Raw genomic sequence first — 25,755 nt, 5'->3', positions numbered from 1 at the left:
CAAAATTAGAGCAATATTACTCTGTTCTCCGGCCTCCGTAGCCGAGTGGGCAGGAGCGGGAGTGCAGTAGCACACGCTCTTGGAGTAGACCGGGGTTCAAGCCCCTGACTGCTGAATACGGGCGATCTGCCAACCCGCACTGGACCAGCGTGGCAGATTATGGTCCATTTCCCTCAACATGAATTGTTGAGGAGGCTTCCATCCTGCAGTGGGTTCATAATGGCTGCACTTTACTTTTTTTTTTTTTACTCTGTTCTGTGAGTTAATATTTATTTGGAAAATTAAATGCACTAGGCATAATCCTTATGGGTTTTGATAATTAACTATATAATATCGGTGTAAATACACCATAGTTAACCCATAGATTTGAGCTACGATTGTAGCGTAGAAGGCATCGTTTTAATTGTATCTCATAATGTGGTTGCCTTCACAACAAGATAGCTACTATTGAATTACTTCAAATAAATAACACTTCTCTAGTAGAGAAGACTAGTGTTATTTATTTTCAGCATACCACCACCCAGACGATCGTTTCGAAGCTTTTTGGCTTCGTCATCAGTGGGTGGGTAGGTAATACAACAAGCCATCTCAGTTGCGAAGTTATATACACATTATGAGAGATGCCAGAAGGGTGTGGTGGTAATGTATTTGGAAAATTAAATGCACTAGGCATAATCCTTATGGGTTTTGATAATTAACTATGTAATATCGGTGTAAATACACCATAGTTAACCCATAGATTTGAGCTACGATTGTAGCGTATAAGGCATCGTTTTAATTGTATCTCATAATGTGGTTGCCGTCTCTACTAGAGAAGCGTTATTTATTTGAAGTAATTCAATAGTAGCTATCTTGTTGTGAAGGCAACCACATTATGAGAAACAATTAAAATGATGCATTCTACGCTACAATCGTAGCTCAAATCTATGGGTTAACTATGGTGTATTTACACTGATATTATATAGTTAATATTTATGTACCCTCGTATATGTTATCTTATTGAAAGGAAAAAATTATAATTCCTCAGAGCGGTTACTACTAGAATATACATATAGAGAACGGTTAGTATACAAAAGAGCTTTCGGCTGGGTAGACAGCCTTCTTCAGTTAAACATTAAATGACAGTTAGAATGGAGATGTGCACTGCCAAGTTGGTGCGTGAGGCACGTGGCTAATTGTTTGAGGTTGAAGTTTGTGGCTGTGACGTATGGTGGTGACGCGGCCAGCGTTTGTCTATGGACAGAATTATTGCTTCTGTGATGGGGTTAACTTGACAACCACTGTTCCTGTTCAAAGAGGTATCCGAGCATTTTATGTTTAACGATTCCAACCAGGTGCGCCGTAGGTAATTGTGGGACCTGTCCACAACCACGACATCGCGGTGTGGGTCAATGTCGTGGTGGGTTGTCCAGACATGCTCGGCAATAGCTGAGTGTTCCACATCTGCCAAACGGATCGCCCTTTTATGTTCTGAGAGACCATACCTAGATACCCTCGTCCGGCGCGAAGACACATGCTTGAAGACGACAGTTTATCGTAAATCTATGTGTGTTGGCCAATTTACCAACTTCCGGTCAGCACACGCACGGGGTCACCTCCTCACCACTGCCCGAACCTTGCTAACTCGCGCCTGGACACACTCTAGCTCTGCAGGTGAAAGACGCACAGAGATCACCAGGGTCAAAGTGGACCTTGCGAGGTGTGGCTATCCCATCGACATCCTTGACAGCTGTGACCTACAGGCACGTGACAACCTGGCGACCAACAGTAACGTCAACAGTGGTGAGTCATCCACGAAGGCATTTATCCCATACTACCCCAACCTGTCACACAACAGATCGGTAGAATCCTAAAATCACACGGGATAAAGTGCATCCAACTCCCAGGCAAGAAACTGCGTTCTCTCATTTCCAACGTGAAAACACCTGTCCCCACCCTTCTGCAGAGCGGTTTGGTCTATCGCATCTCTTGCCTTGACTGCACTAGCTGCTACTTTGGAGAGACTGGACGTCGGCTCGAGAAACGTCTCTCAGAACATAAAAGGGCAATCCGTTTGGCAGATGTGGAACACTCAGCTATTGCCGAGCATGTCTGGACAATCCACCACGACATTGACCCACACAGCGATGTCGTGGTTGTGGACAGGTCCCACCATTACCTACGGCGCACCTGGTTGGAATCGTTAAACATAAAATGCTCGGATACCTCTTTGAACAGGAACAGTGGTTGTCAAGTTAACCCCATCACAGAAGCAATAATTCTGTCCATAGACAAATGCTGGCCGCGTCACCACCACCATACGTCACAGCCACAAACTTCAACCTCAAACAATTAGCCACGCGCCTCACACACCAACTTGGCAGTGCACATCTCCATTCTAACTGTCATTTAATGTTTAACTGAAGAAGGCTGTCTACCCAGCCGAAAGCTCTTTTGTATACTAACCGTTCTCTATATGTATATTCTAGTATTAACCGCTCTGAGGGATTATAATTTTTTCATTTCAATAATATGAATCCGGAGCGCATAGGCCTCTTTCACCATATATGTTATCTTTAATATAATTTCGCATTTGTGTGCGTGTGGTTTTTTTTTTTTTTTTTTTTTTTTTTGTTATAATAAGAATGTCTTTATATGATTTTACACAGGCCATTGAATTAGTATACTGAATATTTGGGAACTGAAGGAACATGACTTAGAACAGTTTTAATTATTTGTGATTATTTATAAATATTTATCCTTTTTTTCATATATAAATAGGAAGAAGGGCACAGTTGATAGCACAGAACCTATTATGCAATTCAAAACTGTTCTACTGACAGTATTTGTCTTTAGTTAATTATTGTATGTCAATTCGCCTCAATGAGGTAAAACATAGAAAATACAGTCAGACCTCTCTTTAACGAACTTCCATACAGCGAAATTTTTTATTTGGTGAACTTTATTGATATCCCCTTGGTCATTACATTCAAAATAGTTTCTGTATAATGAAAAAAAATTTCCCTATAACAAACTGATTTCAAGACCCGGGTACACATTGTTCACACTTCTAGCCTTTAGGCAATAGAGTTGATGCTGTAGAAAGCACAAATTAAGAGCTAGAAGAATTAAGAATTAATCCTTTCAGCTTTTAAGAGCTAAACGATTAATTCTGAAGAGCACAAATTAAGAGCTAAAACATTCCACAATTTAATGATGCCTGTAAAACCTATTCAGCTGACTATACTGTACCAAGAAGTCGAGCTGGTCAACTGCTATCTGTGTCCACAGCCATTGGCAAAGATGAAAGCATACTGCTGACACGGACAAAGGCTCTGGTCAACCTATTTTCTACTGTAAGCACCCTATTAGAGAATTAGGAGAGAGTGATTTTCCTTTATTCTGGAACTTCATCTGTTGTTTCACAGAAATGAGTCATCCACACTTTCACTAAATTTCACCTGTCTCTGTTTACATTGTAGATACAAGTGGACCCAAAATCAGTTTTGTTTTAGCTGCTGTACAAGTAAACTTACAATCTCTAAGAGGAAATCCTTGAGTTGTTGTTGTTGGTTTTGTTTTTATTGGCGCATTAGCTACTAAGGCTATAATGAGGCAAGACCAAACAATCCTTGAGTGTAGTGGAAAAAGTGGAAGTGCTTAATAGTGTAGATCGGGGAGTTAAAAAAACAAAAGAAATTGCTTTAAAATTTGGTATCCCTGCCAGTAGTGTGTCAACCATTCTGAAAAACCATGTTTCGATTTTCAAACTGTTTGAAGAAATGGGACCCAGTCGTAAGAATGGGAAATTATGTCTGTATAAAACTGTAGATGAAGCGATTTCTAAGTGGGTGAAGTTGATTCAAGACCAAATCATGCCAGTAATCAAGGGCATTAATAAAAAGAAAAGTTCTGGAGTATACATATTTTTTGGGGCATAAAGCCAGTTCTGGTTGGCTAGGCAAATTTAAAAAGTGCCATGGCTTACTCGAAAAAGTAATTTCTGGTTGTTGTTGTTATTTGGTTTTTAGGAGCATTAGCAACTAAGGCCATATTGCTCTGGGCATATGCGGTGGTCATTCCCTGACCTTTCCGCATCCTCCGTATTTGGTGGTGACGGGCTCGAACTCCGGTCTAATCAAGAAGCGTGTGCTATGCACTGCTGCTCCTACCCACCTAGCTACGGAGGCACCTAATTTCTGGTGGAAGTGGAGCTGTAATTGAAAAAGACTACCCATTTGAAAGAAACAGTTTTGAAAAAAATTATGGACTACGAACCCAAAGGCATATTCTATGATGATGAAACAGGTCTATTTCTTAAATGTTTGCTGAACAAGACACTGACTTTTAAAGGTGATAAATGTTTGGGTGGTAAAAATAGTAAGAATACAATTATAGTTTTGGTTGGTGTAAATATGACTGATAATGGAAAATTGAAGCTTTTGGTAATAGGCAAAAGTAAACAACCCCGATTTTTCAAAAGAGTAAAGTCATTAGAGCTGCACTACAACTACAATAAAAAACCTTGGATGACAAGTGAAATTTTTAAACAGTGGATTTTAAATTTTATTGTTTATTTTCGACAATTGCCCTACCCACCTTCACTCAGTAATTTTAAAACTTACAAGTGTGAAGCTTGTTTTGTTCCCTTCAAATACCTCTTCTAAACTGCAGCTAACGTACCAAGGATTATCAAGAATTTGAAAATGCACTACCAAAGGCACATACTGAAAAAAAAAAAATTACGCTGAAAATAGAAACCATCCAACCTATAGATTCTGTAATAGATTTGCAGATGTGCATAGTGGCATAGTATTTAGGGTCGGGGAATACAAGTGGTTCCCACATCTACACCGGATGTACTCTGTAATGGAATGCAAAACAACTGCAAAAGCCGGGAAAAAGTGTCATGTCGGGTTTATTATTATTACTGTTATAATTAGCCATATGGTGCAAGGAAGTCCGAGGCTTTTGCTGCACCAGCGAAAAAATTTCTGAGTTATCCTGAGAGAGAGAGAGAGAGAGAGAGAGAGAGAGAGAGAGAGAGAGAAATCAAGTCAAAAGTAAAAGGAAATCACCAAGAAAGAGAAGGATGATGATATCAGGTAGTACTGTGTTTTGTTCTGTTGTTATGTCTCTAGCTGCTTGGTCACAGGGGCCCCTAGTGGGACTCTACATTGCCCATCACCACCACTGGGAGGTGAGCCAGGCAGTCCCTTAGTTCTCTAGCTGATCTCTGCCATGGTCGCCTGAGCTTCCTGACAAGATGATTAAAAAAAAAAAAAAAAAAAAAAAAAGGTGTGAAAGTTGCATGGGGAGATAGCAAAGGTAGGTCCGAACAAGGGTGAAGCTTCGGGTGGCTCGATGGAGAAGTTAAGACCACCCAAAAGTAAGGGTGGGGAAAAGGAATAAAAGTCACAGGGACATGATCGGCAGAGGCTGAGGGCACTCGGGAGGGGGGGGTGTCCCGTGCTGACAATGGTGCCAGCTGAATTCTATCCGAGGGCTTGCAAGCTGGTCCCGTACTCCAGAGAGTGCCAGCAATCCTACCCTTATGGGTTTGCAAGTTATCCTGCACTCCAGTGCCAGCAGTTTCTGAACAATTTTAAGCTAGTAATGGATCATACCCTCTCTGGGTTGGCATAGGCTTGTCTTACGTGTTTCCTTGGGGGGGGGGGGTATTGTCCCACATCAGCCTAGATCTGCTGCAGTCCTTGCATCACTCTGTGTTCAGTGATCATCTTTCTTTAGGGTGAAAATTTCTTGCGCAAATATTGTAAGATATTTATATGTGTCCTCGCTTTGGAGTAGGAGAAATTCTTGGTTCCGGTGTTTGCATTGGATTGACACTTCCGTGACTCTTCCTCTCCACAGTGGCAGAAGGGATCACTTTCCACACTGAGTGCAGTCAGTTTCTGTTTGAATGATCCGTGGCCTGTAATGATGAAGATTGAGTAGAGATCAGGCGTAAACCAGGGAAGGGCTTTTGGATAAGTCAGGTCAATACACAGCAGGAAGCGTCTTGTGATGACTCCTTCTGCTGTGGATTCCCAAGGGCATAGCTACAGATCCACGAGGTGATCGGCAATTCTCCTCCTTTCTCGCTTTGGTTGAGTTGCAAATCAAGAACTTGTGCTGGGATCCCTTTCTTGAGTCAGGTGAAGAGTCCTCTTCTAACTACCTCGAGGTAGAGTGGGAGGCAGCCTGTTATAACTTGAAGTGTAGGGTTGCTGACTGTTCTACACACCCTGCAGATGGACAGCAGCATGAATCTTTGTATGGCATCCAGTTTGCATTTATTTGTGGATGTGCATGTGGACATGTGTTTTGTAAAGGGCGGTTCCTAGAATGTCAGTTCAAGTCTGCCTCGTATCTCTGTGAAGAACAGTACCATGCACAAGGCCCAGATATGTGATAAATGTAGGTGTGTGTGTGTGTGTTCTGTTCTGGTCTCTTGGCTACCCAGAAGCATCAATCACCTGGAGAGATGATTCTGGGTACTCGTCCACACCATGGGAAGGTGTGCCAGTCCCAACAGAGCTTGCACTGTCTCAATTTGAGACTCTGACCCACCTGATGTTGCCAAAAGATGGGACCACTTCAGAGGAGGAGAATAAAAAAAATAAGGAAAGAAACAAAGAAAGAATAAATGTTCCCATGGTGTTAAAAAATAAATAAAATAAAATAATAAATGCATATAAAAATAAATATAAAAAAATTAAAAAAGAAAACTGAAAAGTAATAAATAAAGAAATAAAAATAAAATTCAAAAATCTAAAATAATAATATATTTTTTTAAATTTAAGAAATTTAAAAAATTAAATTAAAAAATTATAATTTTAAAAATATTCTGCTGGCAACTCCCACCTTCACTGCTAATTGTTACTCTCAGAATCTCAGAAAACTATCTGTTGTATCAGAGTTAGCAAAAATGTTGAGTCGAGATGTGATGGAAACAACAATTTTCCCAGTCTTGGTCTGGTCCCCCAAGCCTAAATTTTTAATCCTAACTTGAAAATCCTCCCCGCTTGAAAAAAACTAATTATTTCTGTAATTTCTACTTAATTTACAAAATTGAAACTCTCAATATAGATGTTTATGAATACCGAAGTGTTTCAGGAAATCAAAGAAATGCTTTGATTTCCTACTTTTAAATTTCATCAAAAACTATTAATTAACGCAAAAACAGCAAAAATGTATAATCAAGTATTAATTTTTGTAATTACGGTTACAATAACCGCAAAAAACAAGCAGCCGTTCACCTTGATTATAAAACACGACATCGCATTTATTTTGAATTTTGCACATCATCGCGGCACCGCTGGTTAAAATGAATCGAATTACACTGAGCAATTATTGATGTTCAGCTAAGATCATTTCGCCATTAGCAAGCTGATACAGGGAGGAAAAAAAAGTGTGCAACTGTTTCTTGGACAAGAAACAGTTGCGCATTTTTGCTGTTACAATATTTTGCTTTGTAATTGTTGCAGGCAACAATATTGGTATAGCATGTTTATTGGATGTATATTTGACCTTCTAACAAAATTTTCAGAAAATATTTCAATTAATAGCTGCGTTATAAGTTATAAATAAAGATAAGTAATAAAGATAAAATAATTCGTTATTGTGTGGGTACTGGAGAACATTTTCTCTGTTTCTAACATGTACTTGTCAATAATCCCTGTGGAAATATTAGCAAGTGAACTTCATTATAAATTTCAAACATTGCTGTATAGCTTGTCCTTGAACGAAAATGACTACGGTTACTTTCTTTCGAGAGACTGCATGTTTTCACCTTGTACAGATGTTTTTTTGTGAAAAGTTCCTTGCAGTAAAATCAATCAGTAGTAGTCCTTTATTGTACCTAAAGTAATTCGTTATGGTGGGGGAATGGAAACGGTTTTTGCTCCTAACTGATGTAGCACTTTCGATTTTCCCAAAGCAGATTATCTGAACATAATGTAAATTAGAAGGACAGTAAAAGAGATGATAATTGGTGCCATTTGGGCAGGATTCCAACAAACAAATTTTCTGTTTATACTCTGGGACGACCACACGGTCAGAGGAGATCCCAAGATAGAGAGAGAGAATACAAGAAACAGCACCACATTTAGCAGTCATCAGCTTGATTGTGTGAAATAACCTTCCCACAGTAAAAACAAAAGAAGAGATAGGGAGTAAATCTATTTTAAATAGAGTATATATTTTTATTGCAGCTCAGACAGGAAATGCAAACTTCAAACAGCATATGACCGTGGATGGTGAATTTATTCGGCTTGCATACTAAAAAAGAATTTCTCCCTTTGTGATAGCATCAAAGCATACCAAGGAAATATTGAAATATTTTCTAGCAATACTTTTTGAAGAATCTGTTAGCTTTGTATTGTTAGAAAATATTGCAATTTTGTGAACAATACATATTTCAAAAAGCAATCTTTATTCATAGCAGATGATTTTTTTTCCTTTTGTGCACCAGTTTTCGAATTTTATAATTCGAAAACTGGTGCACAAAATATCATTTATCAATGATATTGATGAAGGTATATCAGGCTTAATGTCGAAGTTTGCAGATGATACAAAGGTTGGCAGGGTTGTTAATGACAGTGTGCTAAGAAGTAGCAACTGAAGTTTAACCTTGACAAATGCAAAGTACTGCATATGGGTAGAAGTAACCCCAGAGAAATGTACCAACTATGTGGTACTACACTTAAGGTGGTAGAAAATGAAAAAGACCTGGGAGTAATTGTGCAGGCAGATATGAAGTTTTCTGAGCAATGCAGACAGACTGCCAGGGCAGGGCAGGTCATGGGGTTTTGTCAATGATATATAGGAATTTTGCTAGCAGGGAAAAGGAGGTGATTATCTCTCTGTATAAGGCAATGGTCAGGCCACGCCTTGAGTACTGCATACAGGTCTGGAGGCTTCATTTTAGGAAGGATGTTGATTTCCTTGAGTGTGTACAGAGAAGGGCAACAAGATTGATGAGGAGAATGAAGGGATCCTCTTACCAAGAGAGGCTTAAGTTCTGCAAATTGCAGTGGCTGGAGACTAGACACCTGTGCAGTGATCTGATTGAGGTGTATAAGGCCTTGAATGGGTTGAGCACGCTGAATTCTGATGGGATCCTTCCACTTGTTTAGATTACGAACCTAAGGAGGCATAAATTCAAATTAAGAAAGGACAGATGTAGAATAGATATGCGGAAATTTTCCTTTAGCCAGTGGGTGGTTAATTGCTGGAACAAACTTCCATCTGTCGTTGTGGAAGTTGATAGGTTGAATAAATTTAAGGAGGAACTGGACAGGCATTTGGAGGGAATGGTGTGATTTTTTTTTTGGCTGATGCTGCATAAGCTCATACACATGCTTTCTTGCATCACATGCCACTACTACTACTTAAATAGAAAGGGTGCAAGAATATTCGGTGATGATATCAAGGCAGTGTTACGTGGGTAGAAAAATTGCTAGCTTGGGGGGGGGGATTCACATACTAATAGATTAACAGTAGCCACAGGCAGAGGAGAAAGTGATTCTTGCACTGTTTCTACTGGAATAAGCAGCAGCCTGGAGAGCAGGTTGCTAGGGATTTCAAGAACTGCTGGGAGTTATTATGGAACAAGTAAATACATGGGCTATGTTACAATAACTAAGAATAAGAACAGGTGCAAGTATACCTGCATGCATAACAATGCTAGAAGAATAGTAAAAAAATTTGATGAATTTGAAGTACTGCTCAAGGCATCAAAGGCAGATATTGTTGGGATATAAGAGACATGCACACAGATATAAACACTGCAGAATTGGAATTTCAGGAGTACAATGTGTACAGAAAGAGTAGACAGGATATGAATGGAGGACTGATTATGCTGCTACTTAAGAAACACAAAATCTAAGGCAGTGCATCCAGTGACATGGGTCTTTAATGTGACATAAGCACTGGAAAGGAAAAATAGAGTAGGGTGTGTTATAAACCTTATAACTCTGATGAGTACAACAAACAATTGTACAGAGAAATACCGTGGGCCAGTAAATCAGAATGTCTTGTAATGAGGGATTTTAACTTTCCAGATATTGGTTGGAACTTGTGGGCTGGTCACTCGCACGCTAGCAAGACTTTTGTTGATTTATTGGAGGATTGTCTTCTGCAGCAGCATGTTTGAAAGGCACTAGAGGGAGTAATGCTCTTCATCCAATTATCAGCAGTGATTATTCATGCATTAAGAATCTGCAGAAAAAGGAACCACTAGGTGACAGTGATCACAGTGTACTGCTGTGGGATTTACTCGAAGATGTAACTACCAACAGGTGTAAAGGGAAGGGTTTTTTATTTTGTAAAAGTGACTACAGAGGTCTCAGAGATTTTTTAGGTTCTATACATTGGGCCCAACTGATGATGTTACCAACAGTGAATTCTAAATTGGAAGCATTCAAGGAATTAAATCTTGGAAGCTACTAGGCTTTTCATACCAACTAAGAAACACTGTTCAAGGTTTAGGCCTAAATGTACGTCAGATAAACTAATAAGACTTGTGGCGGAGAAGAAAAATGCATGGGATGCATAGAAATTATCATCAAATCGCAAAGGAGGTTAGGCAAGTGAAGGCAGATTACAAGAAATCTTTGGCAAAGAATGCAAAGAGAAACAGCAAACAATTGTTTACTTAAATAAACTCTAGAGAAAAGGGGAGGAATCATATTGGTTGACTTGATATTCATGGTTTGACTGTTGATGCTACTGCTCAGGACTGCTGATGATGCTGCTGCGGAAAAACTGAATGAGTACTATGCATCCATATTCACACATGAGGAATCCTGTAGAGAGCTAGAGGACAGAAGCTTATTAACTCTAACAGGGAATAAAATAATTTTGTAATAACAGATAGCAAAGTGAAGGAGAAATTGTTGAAGTTAAACATAAGAAAGGCAACTAGGGTGTATGGGATCTATCCAGTTATATTAAAGGAGGTGGCAAAGGAAGTAAGCAAAACCTTAGCCATAATTATGAGTTTTCTTGGACTTGGAAGAAGTCCCCACAGACTCGAGATGTGCAAATGTATCTCCAATTCACAAAGAGGGATCAGAGGGTGATGCGAGTAATTAGAGACTTGTTAGTTTAACTTCTGTTCCAGGTAAAAAAAATGGAGTCACTGTTTAGAGAAGCATTGCAGGATCATCTAGACAATACTGCCGTAATAATTCAGACAGCATGGGTTTGTTAAGGGGACATCTTGACTGACCAATCTGATTAGATACTATATTATGGTCACTAAGGAACTGGATGCAAAAAATAATTTTGATAGAATATACTTGGATTTCAGAAAAGCTTTTGATACTGTTGCACATGGAAGACTACTGTACAAATTAGAGTGGTATGGCATTAAGGGCAAGTTGCTACAGTGCATAAACAGATCGTTGAGTGGGAGAAGACAGAGAGAGGTAATCAATGGACACTTTTCTTCGTGGACTAATGTTAACAGTGGAGTTTCCCAGGGTTCGGTGTTGGGTCCATTGTTGTTTTCTATATTTATCAAAGATATTTTTGAAGGTGTATCAGGCTTAATGTCTAAGTTTGCAGATTATACTAAGGTTGCATAGTTGTTAATGACAGTATGTTACTGCAATAGGATCTTGAAAAGTTGGGCAGATGGGCGAGAAGTGCAACTGAAGATTAACACTGACATATGCAAAGTATTTGTCATCTGCTGGGGTTACTGCATTTGGGTAGCAGTAACCACAGCGATAGTGGAGAATGAAAAAGGCCTGGGATTAATTGTGCAGTCAGATATGAAGTTTTCTGAGTAGTGCAGACAGGCTGCGAGAGCGGGTCATGGGGTCTTGTCAATGATATACAGGAATTTTGCTAGTAGGGAAAGGAGGTGATTATCCCTTTATATAAGCCAATGGTCAGGCCACACTTTGAGTGCTGCATACAGGTCTGGAGGCCTCATTTTAGGAAGGATGTAGAGTTGCTAGAACAAGTACAGAGAAGGGCAACAAGATTCATGAAGGGAACAAACGGGGTGCTCCTACCATGAAATACTTAGGTTCTGCAAATTGAAGCATCTGGAGACTAGGAACATGCATGGTGATCTGATTGAGGTCTTTAAGGCCTTCAATGGTTTGAGAAGGCTCAAACCATCCATTGATGGGATTCTTTCTATTGCTCAGGTTAAGAAACTAAGGGGGTATAAATTCAAATTGCGAAAAGACAGTTGTAGAATAGATGTGCAAAAATTTTCCTTTAGCCAGCGAGTTATTGATTGCTGGAACAAACTTCCATCTGTCATTGTGGAAGTTGATAGCTTAAATAAATTCAAGGAAGAACCGGGCACACTTTTGGAGCGAATGGATGGGTGAAATGGGAAAGGTTTTTTTTTTTGGATTGATGCTGTATAAGCTTATTTTCTTGCATCATATGCCTCTACTAATGCTAATGCTAATATTCAACTTTGATTATTAAAGTTTATTAATATACAATATATTAAATTACAGAATCTCTATACATGAAAAAAGAGATCCTCCTAGTGGCATTTATTCGAGCCAATGGAAGAAGAGGGCGAGGCAATTACGTCATTACAAATGCAATTAATTATTGACAACTGCCTCCATAACGGTCACCAACCTCGTGCACATGCTTCACTGTCTCACATTTGATATTCCATTATAACCTTTTTTTGTATATTAATGAATATTTTATATTTGTAAATAGTTTAGTATTTTGCAAATATTTAAAATATTTGTATAGTTTGCAAATATATCAGTTAAATATTTTAGTTCTGCTCTTTTGGATTCGATCTGAGGGGCTCACATCTGGTGAGTATGGGCTTGGCACACCCAAGGTCCTGAGCTGGATATCATCATTCTTCTCTTTTTTGGTGATTCCCTTCTCTTTCTCTCTCTTTCTTTCTCTCTCTCTCTCTCTCTCTCTCTCTCTCTCTCTCTCTCTCTCTCTCTCTCTCTCTCGGTAATTCAGAAATTTTTTTTTGGCTGGTGCAACATAAGCCTCAGGCTTCCTTGCACCATACAGCTAATAATAATAATAACAATATTCCTCATGCATTATGGAACCCGAAGCAAAAGGCCTTTTCCTAAGTGACCTATGTAAACGCAGGTAAATAATTACATTGTGATATTTATTCAACCTTGAGAATGCCACACATTACAAATGCACAGATAAATTATTACCTAGTTCATTTCCTGATTAGATATCGATCGATGCGTATTGACAGGTGTGTCTTTTATATAGAAAAGATTTGACTTACTCTGTATACCTCTACATTTTATGTAGAAAAGTGTGCGTGGAGGTGGGTGAACAAAGCAAGCAGGGGTCAAAGCCCCTAGTTATTATTATTATTATTATTATTACTGAAATACCAAGGAAAGTGCACAACTATTTATTTCTCGTGTGATAACTTCTGCAATCTCCTAGAATTAAAATAGAATTTGTAATATTTGGATGCATGCATGCAACATATAAATAATTCATTACCAGAATACCAAACTCTAGAAAACAATGACATACAATTCTTTAAAGTTGCTATCACAGATAACAGTCCAAGAGTTCTGCTGGAAAGACTGAAATCTAATACATTGATATACTGAATCTACAAACATTCCTGTTCCATCAGGTCCACCAAAATCAAAACTATATTCATCATCTGTGGCTGATAAGCCCTGTGTCCCAGAATGGGGTTCAGGAGACATAACTCCTAGGAAACAATAATATATTAAAATGAAATTAACTGCATAATACTTTATAGACAAAAGATAATTTACATGATGCTAATCTCTTTAAAGCAATTTATATTGATACTGGATAAATATACATATTTTAGTTGGTTAATTTTTAATTCACATTTTTTTTATCTTGCTTGTGTTGTGGTGCTGTTGTAATGTGTAATTAAGTGCTCAGTTTTATTTTTAAAATTTTTAATCATCCTGAAGGCTGTGCAGATTGTGGCCAAAGTAACTGATCAGTAATTGAGGAAGGTAGCAGCTTTTTAAAGGCCTGGAGTAGTGTGCAGTTTATTGTAATCAGCCAATAGTTCTTTCCTAACTTGGTCTTTTATTTCTTGGCACTAGCTTAATGAAATATTGCTTCCAGTTTTTTTGGAAGCATCCTAGTTTGATACATTTCTTAAAAGTGACATAGTAACAGGTCAAGAATAAATGGTCTATAAATTTTAATCATGAATAAAGGAAGCCAGATCATATCTTTAGATGTTAAATCTACCTTCAATAAAGTGTCCATTTTGACTCTCCTACATATTCTTCAAAAATTCTTATACATGCAAAGTAGCACTCAAGATTCTGACAGCCATCCTATTGTGACTCATCATACTGCCATCATATTGTTACTCAAAAACAATCAGTTTGTGAATTCACTGTATCTAGGCGTTTGACAAGAAGGGATTCTTTTCACTTATACCAATATTGCCAAAACCATATACTGATGATCTGAAGTCCATAACATTTTATTATGAATAATCAAATACCCAATCTCAGATAAGTTGCCCAGATAAGATTGACTTCAAACACTAGCTAAAATCAACAGGCCTAGCATTAAACTTACCAAATCAGCTCAAATGACCTATACTAAAATAAAACAGAAGAGCAACATAACAGCCAATGTCAATAAAGCACAAAAGTATAAAAATCAAATCTAAAAAAGATGTAATGAAGATCTCACCTTTGCTCAGCACTTCAGTGAAACAAGAACCAAAACATACATGACACTGTGGAGAATCAAGAAAGGGCTTACTGATATCAATACAAAAAAGGACATCCATCATCACAAAACTGTTTAACATCAGCTGTTTTATAAGCATATTACATACATAAAAAATGGCTGTTGTACTCTGTTTCATCCTAAATAATAGCCTAAATAAGTTAGATAGCCTAAATAAGTTTAAGGCTCAGCTGGACAGGTATTTCGAACGAACAGAGGGGTGAAGTGGAAGTGGTTATTTTTTATTTTTTTTTATTTTATTTTTTTTTTATTTTATTTTATTTTATTTATTTTTTTTGGCTGATGTTCCATAAGCTTGCTTTTTTGCATCAAATGCCTCTACTAATGCTAATGCTAAATGTTCACAAAATTAAAATTTGCACTAAACATACAAGATTTCACAAGCAACTTTCTGGAGATTAATAAAATATTACAGGCTATTTTGTGTGGAATCAAACACATAGGCATGCATACCATGGCCCCCTGAAATCTTGAAGGGGGCCTTCATAGCTGTCAAACATTTTTGTTAAATCATAAAAAAAAACATATACAGGTGACCCCCGCTTAACGCTGATAATGCGTTCCGGAAAAACAGAGCGCTAAGTGAATCCGCGTAAAGCGAGAGCCGCATTCCGATAAGGTAACATATGTATTTGTGAGTTGCAGTCGGTGCCATAGGATATTTCCTAATCAATAATAAACGGTAGTGAAAAGATGCACAAATGTCGGTCAAAATATTTAATATTCAAATATTTGTACATATAAAGTATTCTGCATTACATACGTATATAATTATATGGTAACTACTTACGTATCAAAATTAAACTTAAAATTCTAATTAAAATCATGAATTTAATTGATCTAAATTGATTTAATTTAATTTAATTTAATTATGAAAAATGTGTCGATTTTGGGTTGAACTTTGGCCCTCTTCCAAATAAACTAAAAGGCGTATTAATTTTAAATCCCCCGCAGTTTAATTACCACCCAACAATAAAGTCAACCGATCCTTCGCCACTTTGAAACCTGGCATGTTTTTTCTTCTTTCAATATGAAACTTCTTTTAGGCATTCGTTTCCACAAAAGTCCTGCTTCATCTATGTTATAAACTTGTTGAGAAGTATAACGCACAATACCCCTCTTCAATAATTTTAACAAGTTCTTTTTTGAAAGTTTCGGCTCCTTGATCTGCACTTGCGGCTTCTCGCTGGATTTCAAATCTATTCAACCAGCCCTTACTAGTTTTAAATGGTTCCATTTTTTTTTTTTTTTTTTTAGGTGAATTTTCTTCAGATCGTCATATAGGCTAATCTCTCTCTCTCTCTTTTATTATTTATAATATTTAACTTAACTGAATTCTGCATTGGATATTATCTTCAGTAAAATTAGTTAGTCTTTCCATTTCAATCCTAATAGCCGGTCTAGCCCTAGTTGCTTGCAGTGGAACAGCTATCTTTCCCACTGCTAAAATTAATTCTTTATTTTTTTTTTTATAATTGTTCTTACAGTTAAACTTGCAAATCCTAAATTTTGGCACACATCCGCTTGTCTTTGACCGGAATCGATTCGCTTCAAAACGTCTAATTTGATTTTCACAGTATTTTTCCTTACATTTATAGTCTTCGTATTGCGCTCAGATATTGTTGCTTTTTCGTTCTTATCGGCCATTATTAACTCTTCGAAAATGTAACTGCGTTGGTTGCATTAATTATGATTCAATGTTCAAGTAAACTGTCCGTTTCGCACGATGTCTAATACGGTACTGAGTGATCACTAGACTTCGGATAAATGCATATAACGCAAATATTACAAGCAATATATGTGATCATTTATTAATATGTTGATCTCCGAACTACGTAACAAGTCACTGTACTGCAATTAAATTAGCGCGCGAGAGAATTTCACTGAGCGTGGGAATATTTCTCAGGTCGGCGTGGGAAACGTTTTAACCGTATTTTTATATTCATTTTCAAGCTATCGACTCCATCAAATGAAACGATTTCGTTAAGTATGCCAAAAATGCAATCTGTAAAAGAGCGTTATAGTGATCTATAACAGCGTTATAGTCAGATACGGGTTATAATATAAGAACAGCGTTATAGCGAATCAGCGTAAAGCGAACGGCGTTATAACGGGGGCCTGCTGTAGTCAAATTTAAAAACTAAAGAATTAAAATAAATAAATATTTAAATAATAAAATAGATATTTTTTATTTTATTCATGTTTTTTATGTATGAAACATATTCCGATATTTGAATTTCCACGCTCATTTCATTTGAGATAGTCGTCTGCTATGCTCCAGAACATATGCAATATATATCGGTTTGATTTGATTTTTAATGGTGCATTGGCAGCTAAGGCCATAATGCGCCAAGTGAAATTTAAAATGCTACTAAACATTTTTAAAATGCTACCACATCAAGCAATTAATTATTGTTAAAAAGGTACAAAGTAAAAGCATAAAAATTGTAAAACTTAGATCCTTGTATAAAGATTAATGGATTGTAAAAAGTTAAAAACGTTGGACATATTGTCTCTGTCACCTATTATCTGACTGAGTGTAAATGACACAGTCAAATTATTAAAAGCAGTAAAACACAAGTGTCGTGCTTCTATAAAAACAGGACATTCTATAAAAAGATGACTGACGGTTAAAATGACATTACACATCTCGCACATACGTGGGTCATCCGCCCTCAGCAAATTGGAATGTGTTAGATGACTATGACCTATGCGGAGCCGAGCAAGAACAACTTCGTCTCTTCGGACCCTGCATAGACTGGACTGCCATTGCAAAATTACAGGCTTTATGTGATGTAGTTTATTTGTGGCCTGTCCATGCCAAGAATCTTGCCATTGGGAATATAATTTAGAGCATATTATTCGCCTGTAGTCTTGTATAGGGGACTGACAGGCAATGACTATCCAGGGAAAGGGCTAATTTGGCAGCGGTATCAGCTAATTCATTTCCCCGGATCCCAATGTGGCTTGGGATCCAGCAAAAGCGAATATCAAATTCCAATTCTACAAGAGAAAATAGAATGTGCCAGATCCTGGACAGGATCAGATGAGGGTTATACCTCACCGATACTAGAGCCTGTAACACACTTAATGAATCGCAATAAATCATATACCTCTGGTAGTCACGATTTTTAATGTGATCTAGGGCTGTTTGTATTGTATGCAACTCTGAAGTATAAATGTTAGTTTCTTGTGGGATCTTATAGGATAATGTTTTGTGAGGGAACATAACAGCAGATCCCACATAACATTCTAACATTGAGCCATCTGTATAGACTGGCAGAAAGTCAGAATACTGCTGTCTATGTGATGCAAAGAGTTGCTGGTAGACAGATGGTGGTGCAGTAGCCTTCTCCCAGATCTTAAGGGAGAAGTCACAAGTTGGAAAATAGGCATGCCAGGGTGGAAGGAATTGCCTTGGTCACTGGGCAACGTTGTCTACCGTCAGGTCTAGTTCATTAAACAGCCCTTGAATCCAAATACCAAAAGGTTTGTTGGCAGTCCGACGGGTGTTATAGAGGTGTTCCCAGCGCAACTCAAAAACGGATGGCCACGTGGGATGATCGTGCAGGGATTTTAATTTGAAGACGTACTGTAAGGACAACTGCTTACGTTGGAGAGACAGAGATGGTTCATTTGCTTCAACGTAAAGGCTTTGGATAGGAGATGTCCGAAATGCTCCAGTGGCTATCCGGATGGCCTAATGGTGGATTGGATCTAACCACCAAAGTGCCCTATCTCTTGCAGAACCATAAACCTGAGACCCATAATCGAGTTTGGGACGGACAAGTGCTCGGCAAAGATGAAGAAGGGTAGAACGATCTGCGCCCCATGAAGTTGACGAAAGGGCACGAAGGATGTTTAGCCTTTTAACACATCTTGTCCTCAGCTGACGAATATGTTGTAAAAATGTCAGCTTCTTATCGAAAATAAGTCCAAGGAATTTGAATTCTGCTACAACTGGGATGTTGTTTTGCCCAAGCCTTAATTCTGGGTCAGGATGAAGATTACATTTGCGACAGAAGTGTACAATGGTTTTCTGCAGTTGCCTTTCAATGACCCTCATATTGCATGAATGACAAAATATAGTAAAATCGTCAACATACAAGGCATTTTTCACCGTGGGAGGAAGTCATTCTGTGATAGAGTTTATTTTGATTGCAAAAAGCGTGACACTTAGAACGGATCCTTGTGGGACTCCCTCCTCCTGACAAAATACTCGTGAGAGTGTGGATCCTAAACGGACTTGAAATTGGCGATTCGAAAGAAAGTTTTTAATAAAAAGAGGAAGGTTACCTCTAAGACCAAAGTTATAGAGGTCTTTTAATATTCCAAATTGCCAGGCTGTGTCATACGCTTTTTCAATATCAAAGAAAACTGCTACCAAATGCTCGGATTTAATAAATGCTTCACGAATGGACGTTTCCAATTGTATTAAATGATCCAGAGTGGATCTATTTCTTCGGAAGCCGCATGTGTCCTGAAAGCAAACCATCTGTTTCTAAATACCATACAAGGCGAGAATTTACCATTCTTTCCAGGATCTTGCACAAACAGCTTTATCAGAGCAATAGGACGGTAGTTACTTGGATTTGTAGGATCCTTTCCTGGTTTTGGGAAGGCAAGAACAATTGCTTTCCGCCAGGAATCCGGAAATTGTTTATTAAGAAAAATTCTGTTCAACAAAATTAAAAGGCGATCCCTTAGATTGTGGTGAGAGGTGTTTTAACATTTTGTAGTGGATGTCATCGGGCCCACAGCACTTGCATGCATGAGAAAGAGTGCTGCATTTAACTCCTCCTGTGAAAAGGGCTTGTTATACAATTCAAGCCCTTTTGAATAGAAGTTCAGTGGATTTTTCTCATTTTTCTTTTTCAGGGCCAAAAACTGTGCGGGAAAAGATGTTATTGCAGAGATTTTTGCAAATGTTTCCCCTAGAGTATTTGCAACTGCAGTTCAATCTGCAATTGGACATCCGTTGTGCTCGAGGATCACTGAAGGGCATGGTGGATATTTTCCCTTTGTTTTCCGGATCTTATCCCAGACTATTTTTGAGCTAGCAGCCTGAGTTATGGAAGATGTAAAATGAATCCAAGATTTCCTTTGGCTCTGACGTCATACATAACGTGCTTTCGCACGTGCACGTTTAAATGATATTAAATTTTCAGTTGTGGGATATCAGCGGAATATCCCCCAGGCTTTGTTTTGTGCTTTTTTTGCTGCTGTACATTCGGAATTCCACCAAAGTTTGGGAAATAGTGAGAACCGTCTGGATGATTTTGGGATTGCAATTGCAGCTGCTTGGACAATTGTTTCTGTAACATACATGACTGCATCATTGATTGGCTCCTCACTGACTGCAGCGATGTCAAGGTTTGCCAGTTGTTGAAAGGCATTCCAGTCAGCCTGATCAATCTTCCACTGCGGTAAACTAAATGGAAGACACGGTCTACCACTAGTTAGGGTAGTTATCACGGAGAAGTGATCGCTTCCATATGGGTTTTCTTCTACCTCCCAAGTAAGTGAAGCAAGGAGAAAAGGGGAGCAGGCAGAAAGATCAATGGCAGAGAATGTACGGGTAGGCATGTGGAAGAAGGTGTTTGTTCCCACATTCAGGAGGGAGAGACTCGTCCCCTTCTATTAATGTCAGCACTACCCCACATAGTGTTATGTCCATTGAAATCCCCAAGAATTAAACAAGGGGAAGGCAATTGCATGATAAGATCATCAAGGTCTTTCTGGGGGATGTCAATCCCAGGTGGCAAATAAACAGAGCAGACAGTTAATAAGAACCCCACTGTAAGGCAAATTGCTACAGCCTCAATGCTAGTTGTAAGCTGCAAAGGCTGAAATGGGATCTGGTTGCCGACGAGGATTGCAACTTCTCCATGAGCAGGACCATCCACAATTCTATCCTTACGAATGATGGTAATGTTATGCATGGCAGAGTCATTATTTGCCTTTAAATAAGTTTCCTGTATGCAAAAGCAAACTGGTTTGTGCTTTTGCAGGAGTGCTTTGATGTCATCCGTATTTTGACTGAATCCACGACAATTCCACTGTAGGAATTTAGCCATTATTTGGACTTGGTGGGTCCATCAGGCAGCTTCCGAGGTGCTGAGGGGTTAATTTTGTCAGTCTTGGATTTATCTTTCCTGAGGAAGTATGGACGCTGTCCTGTGTCCATTTCTTCCTCTGCAAAGAGATCCAAGACTGACTGACTCATCATGTACCTCCTTGGTCTCGACATCCATTATTTCTTGCCCTGAAGTGGGCAGTTCACTTTTCTGTGATGTTAATTTAGTGATCGCTGTTGTTAATGCTGGAGCACTGGGAGGTACCGATATCGGAGTGGCAGCTGACTGCGATTTTTGGGTGGGCTTTAGTGAACTCAATAAATAGTGGGCAATGGGAGTAAAAGAGTCCCTTGGGGGAACAGTCATATCAGTTTGGGTCCCAATGGTAATTTTACCAGAAACTTTCTGCTGTTTGTTGGTTGGATGTGTTTTCTGGCCTCTGGGTAGGAGATGTTCAGCTTTGTTTTTAATTTTTGAATCTCCTTTTCGTCCTTCGACAGCTGGCATGCTCGAGAGTATGCAGGGTGCTCTCCTTGGCAATTAGTACAATTAGGCTTAGGAGCTATACATTCCTTGCTCTCGTGATCTTTAGCACCACATCGAGCACAGGCAGGGTTACCATGACAAGCTGTTTGTGAGTGGCCGTACTTTTGACATTTAAAACACCTCAGTGGGTTTGGAACGTAAATTCTCACTGGGCAGTTTAAATACCCTGCCTTGATGGAACTTGGAGGCCGTGGGGTGTTAAATGTTAGGATGACTCGGGTAGGGACGAGATTCCCATCCTTTCGCATGGATATTCGCTTCACAGCTGTCACACCTTGTTCTTTTAATTCAGAGCAGATCTCTTCTTCAGAAACGTGAAAAAGATCCCACACTGATATGAAGAAGATCGTAACCCCTCATAAAACTCTGAACTCGTCACGAGTTCAGAGTTTTATGAGGGGTTACGATGATGGGTATTCCGCCTACAGATGTGGCATTCAAAATTTTTTCGCCATGCTTTGTATTTGATGCTTCGACTAAAATATCTCCAGAACGCAGCCGTTTTACTGATTTAGGTGAACCTGCCATCCCTTCTCCGGTGGAATGGAGAACGAGGAAAAGAGGTGTCACAGATGGTGTTTTCTCCTCAGTTCTGGCTCTTTTAGCAGAATTGGTGTCATTATCCTCTGATGATCGATTAGGTAGGGGCCTTGTTGGGGCCCCAGAAGAAGAAGAAGGATTTAAATTACTCATATGAGTAAGATAAAAATTTCAGATGCCCTAAGTACCTCATCCACCACGGAGCCCTATGAGGGGATGCCCACTCGTGAACTAGCAGGTACTGCGTACATGAATGGGACGCCAAGTTAGCTTAGAGGCACCATACCCACGTTTCCAATAAGCCTTGATCCCATCCCAGGACCAAAGGGAGGGAGACTTATTGGAACACAGTTGACCCTAGCAGTAAGAACCACCCGCCGATTGATCCCAGTCGGGCCGGTTAGGGACCACCCGTCTTGTCAAAGCAGGGGCCAAAGTGGTGTATTAAGGCTGGGCCCCTCAACCACCAGGATCCCCCCTTTCTGAAATCCACGGGTCGCGGCGCACGGCTGCACATGCTGGATTCCAATGTTGTAACCCTGGAACCAAGGTATGGGCATTAGATCCCAGTGATGCTAATCTGGAAGCCCAGCAGCATCACTGGGAGGTCCCCTCACCACGTACAGGTGCCCACGTCGAGGTATCGATACTGTTCACTGCGCCTCCCCTTACTAAATGAGTAAACAATGCTTTTCAAATACATCCCTACTTTACGCTTAATCTCCTATTTTTTTTTGGTGATTCATGGAATGTCTTCTTGGTGATCATGAAACGTAGGCATTCACAAATGAGTTTATAATAATGAATAAGCCAAAAAGCAGAGCTCAGAAAAGATGACAAAAAAAATCAACAAAAAAATGAATGTGCTAAAATGAATATCAAGGCATACTTCAGTAAAAAAAGTCGAATGCAGTGAATCTGAAAATGAAATGTAAATAAAATAAATTCATTTTTATATATATATATATATGGCATATTTTTTTAAACAATGATAATTGAATATTTGTATCTAATATTACAATATATATACAGGTATATGTATTAATAAATTACTACTAATTGCTTTATTTATTAGTTACGGACTATTATAATGAATTAATGTATACGTTTTTTAAATAAATTATTATATAAATTTATTTTTTAAATAAATAAAAGTTTTAATATATATATATATATAGCCTTGCTGTATCAAGTCTCCTAAAGGATCACAAGGGTCACAAGATGGAATAACTGGTAATAACTTCTTTTTTTATTAATTAAATAGGAAATTTTTCATCACACAGCCTATCTCAATAAATTTCTAATATGAAATACTGATTCCTGACGTGGCTTCAAATCTACAAACTAAACATGGAAACAGACTGTCTCTAAAAAAAAAAACTCATAATTCCCCCCTCCACACTACCATTTGGCAACACACAGAACCGACATCCCCAGAGTAGGCCCAACTCAAAGAGTTTGCCCAGCAAACTACAGTTGGAATGCAAAATTTTGCAGTAAAAAAAAAAAATAAAAAAAAAAATCTGCAAACTAACCATTTGAAGCTAAGTGTAAACCATCCACAAGGTAGCAGCAACCCAGCATTCAAGGGAACTTTCTTTTTTTTTTAAATAGAAAATAAATGTGACATAATTACATGAATAAAAACATTACATATAACCATAAACTTAAACTTAAACATAGGTATAAAAATAAATAAATTACAGCTCTTTTAATATAGCATTAGTGGAGGCATTTGATGGAAGAAAGTAGCTTAAATAGCATCAGACAAAAAAAAAAAAAAAAAAAAAACCTTTCTGTTTCACCCATCCATTCACTCCAAAAGTTGACCTAATCATTAGCAGAGGCATATGATCAAGAAAGAAGCTTATATAGCTTTCTTTCTTGCATCACAAGTTCCACTAAAAACTATAAAGCCATCAGCCAAAAAACAAAACCCTTCTCATTTGACCCATGCATTCACTCCAAATGTTTATCTAGTTCAGCCTTGAATTTATTTAAGCTGTCAACTTCCACAACAGATGAGAGCTTGTTCCAGCAATGAACCACCCATTGGCTAAAGGCAAATTTCTGCACATCTGTTCTACAACTGTCATTCCACAATTTGAATTTATGCCCCCTCATGTACAGAATCTGATGGGATTCTTCCTCTTAGCCTCATAATCATGGCAAAGAGGAAGAATCCCATCAGCATTGAGTGTGCTCAAACCATTCAATGCCTTATACACCTCAATCAGATCACCTCGCAGGTGTCTAGTCTCCAGACGTTGCAATTTGCAGAACTTAACCCTATCTTGGTAACAGCAACCCTTTGTTCAACTCACTAATCTCGTTCTAGTAGTTCAACATCTTTCCTAAAATGAGGCCTCCAGACCTGTATGCAGTACTCAACATGTGACCTAACCATTGCCTTATACAAGGGTATAATCACCTCCTAATCCATGCTAGCAAAATTCCTACATATCATTGACAAGGCCGTGTGAGCTACTCTTGCAGCCAGTCTGTACTGCTCAGAAAACTTCATATCTGACGCACAATTACTCCAGGTCTTTTTCATTTTCCACTATCCTGAGTGAAGTACTACACAGTTGGTATATTACTCTGGGGTTACTGCTACCCATATGCAGTATCTTGGATTTGTCAATGTTAAATTTCAGTTGCCACCTCTCAGCTCATCTGCTAAACTTTTCTAGACCCTGTTGCAGTAGTGTACTGTCCATACTGTCATAACCAACCCTACAAACCTTATTGTCTGCAAACCTGGACATTAAGGCTGATAGACCGTCATCAATATCATTGATAAAAACAGAAAACAACAATGGGCCCAATGTGGACCCCTGGGTAAACTCCACTAATAACATTAGTCTGTGATGAGCAGCATCCACTCACCACTCTCTCTTCTCCTACTCAACCATCATTTTATCCATTCTAGCAACTTGTCCTTAATGCCATACTACTCCAACTTGTACAGTAGTCTTCCATATGCAACAGTATCAAAAGCTTTCCTCAAATGAAACTATGTGATATCAAAATTATTTTTTGCATCTAGTTCTTTTGTGACCACATCATAGTATCCAATCAAATTTGTGAGACACGACTTCCCCTTAACAAACCCATGCTGTGTCTGAACTATAACTGCAGTCTTGTCTAGATGATCCTGCAGTGCATCTTTAACCAGTGACTCCATTATTTTCCTGGAACAGAAGTTAAACTAACATCTATAATTACTCGTGTCACCTTTCAATCCCCCTTGGTGATTTGGGGATACAGTCAGTCCTCGTATAGCACGATAGTTGTGTTCCTAGAAACCCTCGTGCAATATAAACAACAGGCCCTATGGGAAAAATAGGGTTAGGTGCCGACCACCCAAGATTGAATACACATTTGTAACCAAAACGTTACCAAAAATAAATAATTGTAATAAAATACTTACGTATTTTATTACGACTATTACGTAATAAAATATTGCTAATGCTTTTGCTTCTATTGTAAGCAAACTTGTTTTTTTTGCTTGATTTTCTATCGAAACAGATGACAGCCGTTCCATCTCTTCCAATTCTTTGTGTCTTAATCTAATGGATTTTAATTACACTTTGAGTTGTTCCTGCTATGAAAGTTGTTTTTATTTTCTCTGCATTCTTTGTAATTCTCGGCATTACCTCATTTAGGTCTGTAGTACGTGCAATATCACATGGTATTTCATTTTGCTCAAAGCGTTTCACAATTTCATATTTTTTCTCTATCGACAGAGACGGACTGGCCATAAGCCTTACTGGGGAAACCCCGGTGGGCCAGAGGCCGGTGTGATTTTGGCCATAAACCATAGTATGAGGCCACTAAAATTTTCCTGGGTAATAATTTTTGA

At 38.5% G+C, this 25,755-nt stretch overlaps 1 protein-coding gene across 4 annotated transcripts in view; it reads right to left on the bottom strand.

Moving 5' to 3' along the window:
* LOC150077296 (uncharacterized) overlaps nt 1-25,755 on the bottom strand; it is a 702,167-nt gene that overhangs the window by 305,324 nt on the left and 371,088 nt on the right. For all 4 annotated transcript variants that reach the window (XM_090386557.1, XM_090386560.1, XM_090386559.1 and 1 more), the window contains exon 8: nt 13,501-13,687. In XM_090386557.1, the coding sequence (XP_090242683.1) occupies nt 13,501-13,687 (187 nt within the window). The remainder of the gene's footprint in view (nt 1-13,500; nt 13,688-25,755) is intronic.

This window comes from Mastigoproctus giganteus, chromosome 12 (genome assembly GCF_048544385.1).
Source record: "Mastigoproctus giganteus isolate SK-2022 chromosome 12, ASM4854438v1, whole genome shotgun sequence".
Lineage (NCBI taxonomy): Eukaryota > Metazoa > Arthropoda > Arachnida > Uropygi > Thelyphonidae > Mastigoproctus > Mastigoproctus giganteus.
Note: the sequence above shows the minus strand (reverse complement) of the source record. Positions and strands in the feature narration are given on the sequence as shown.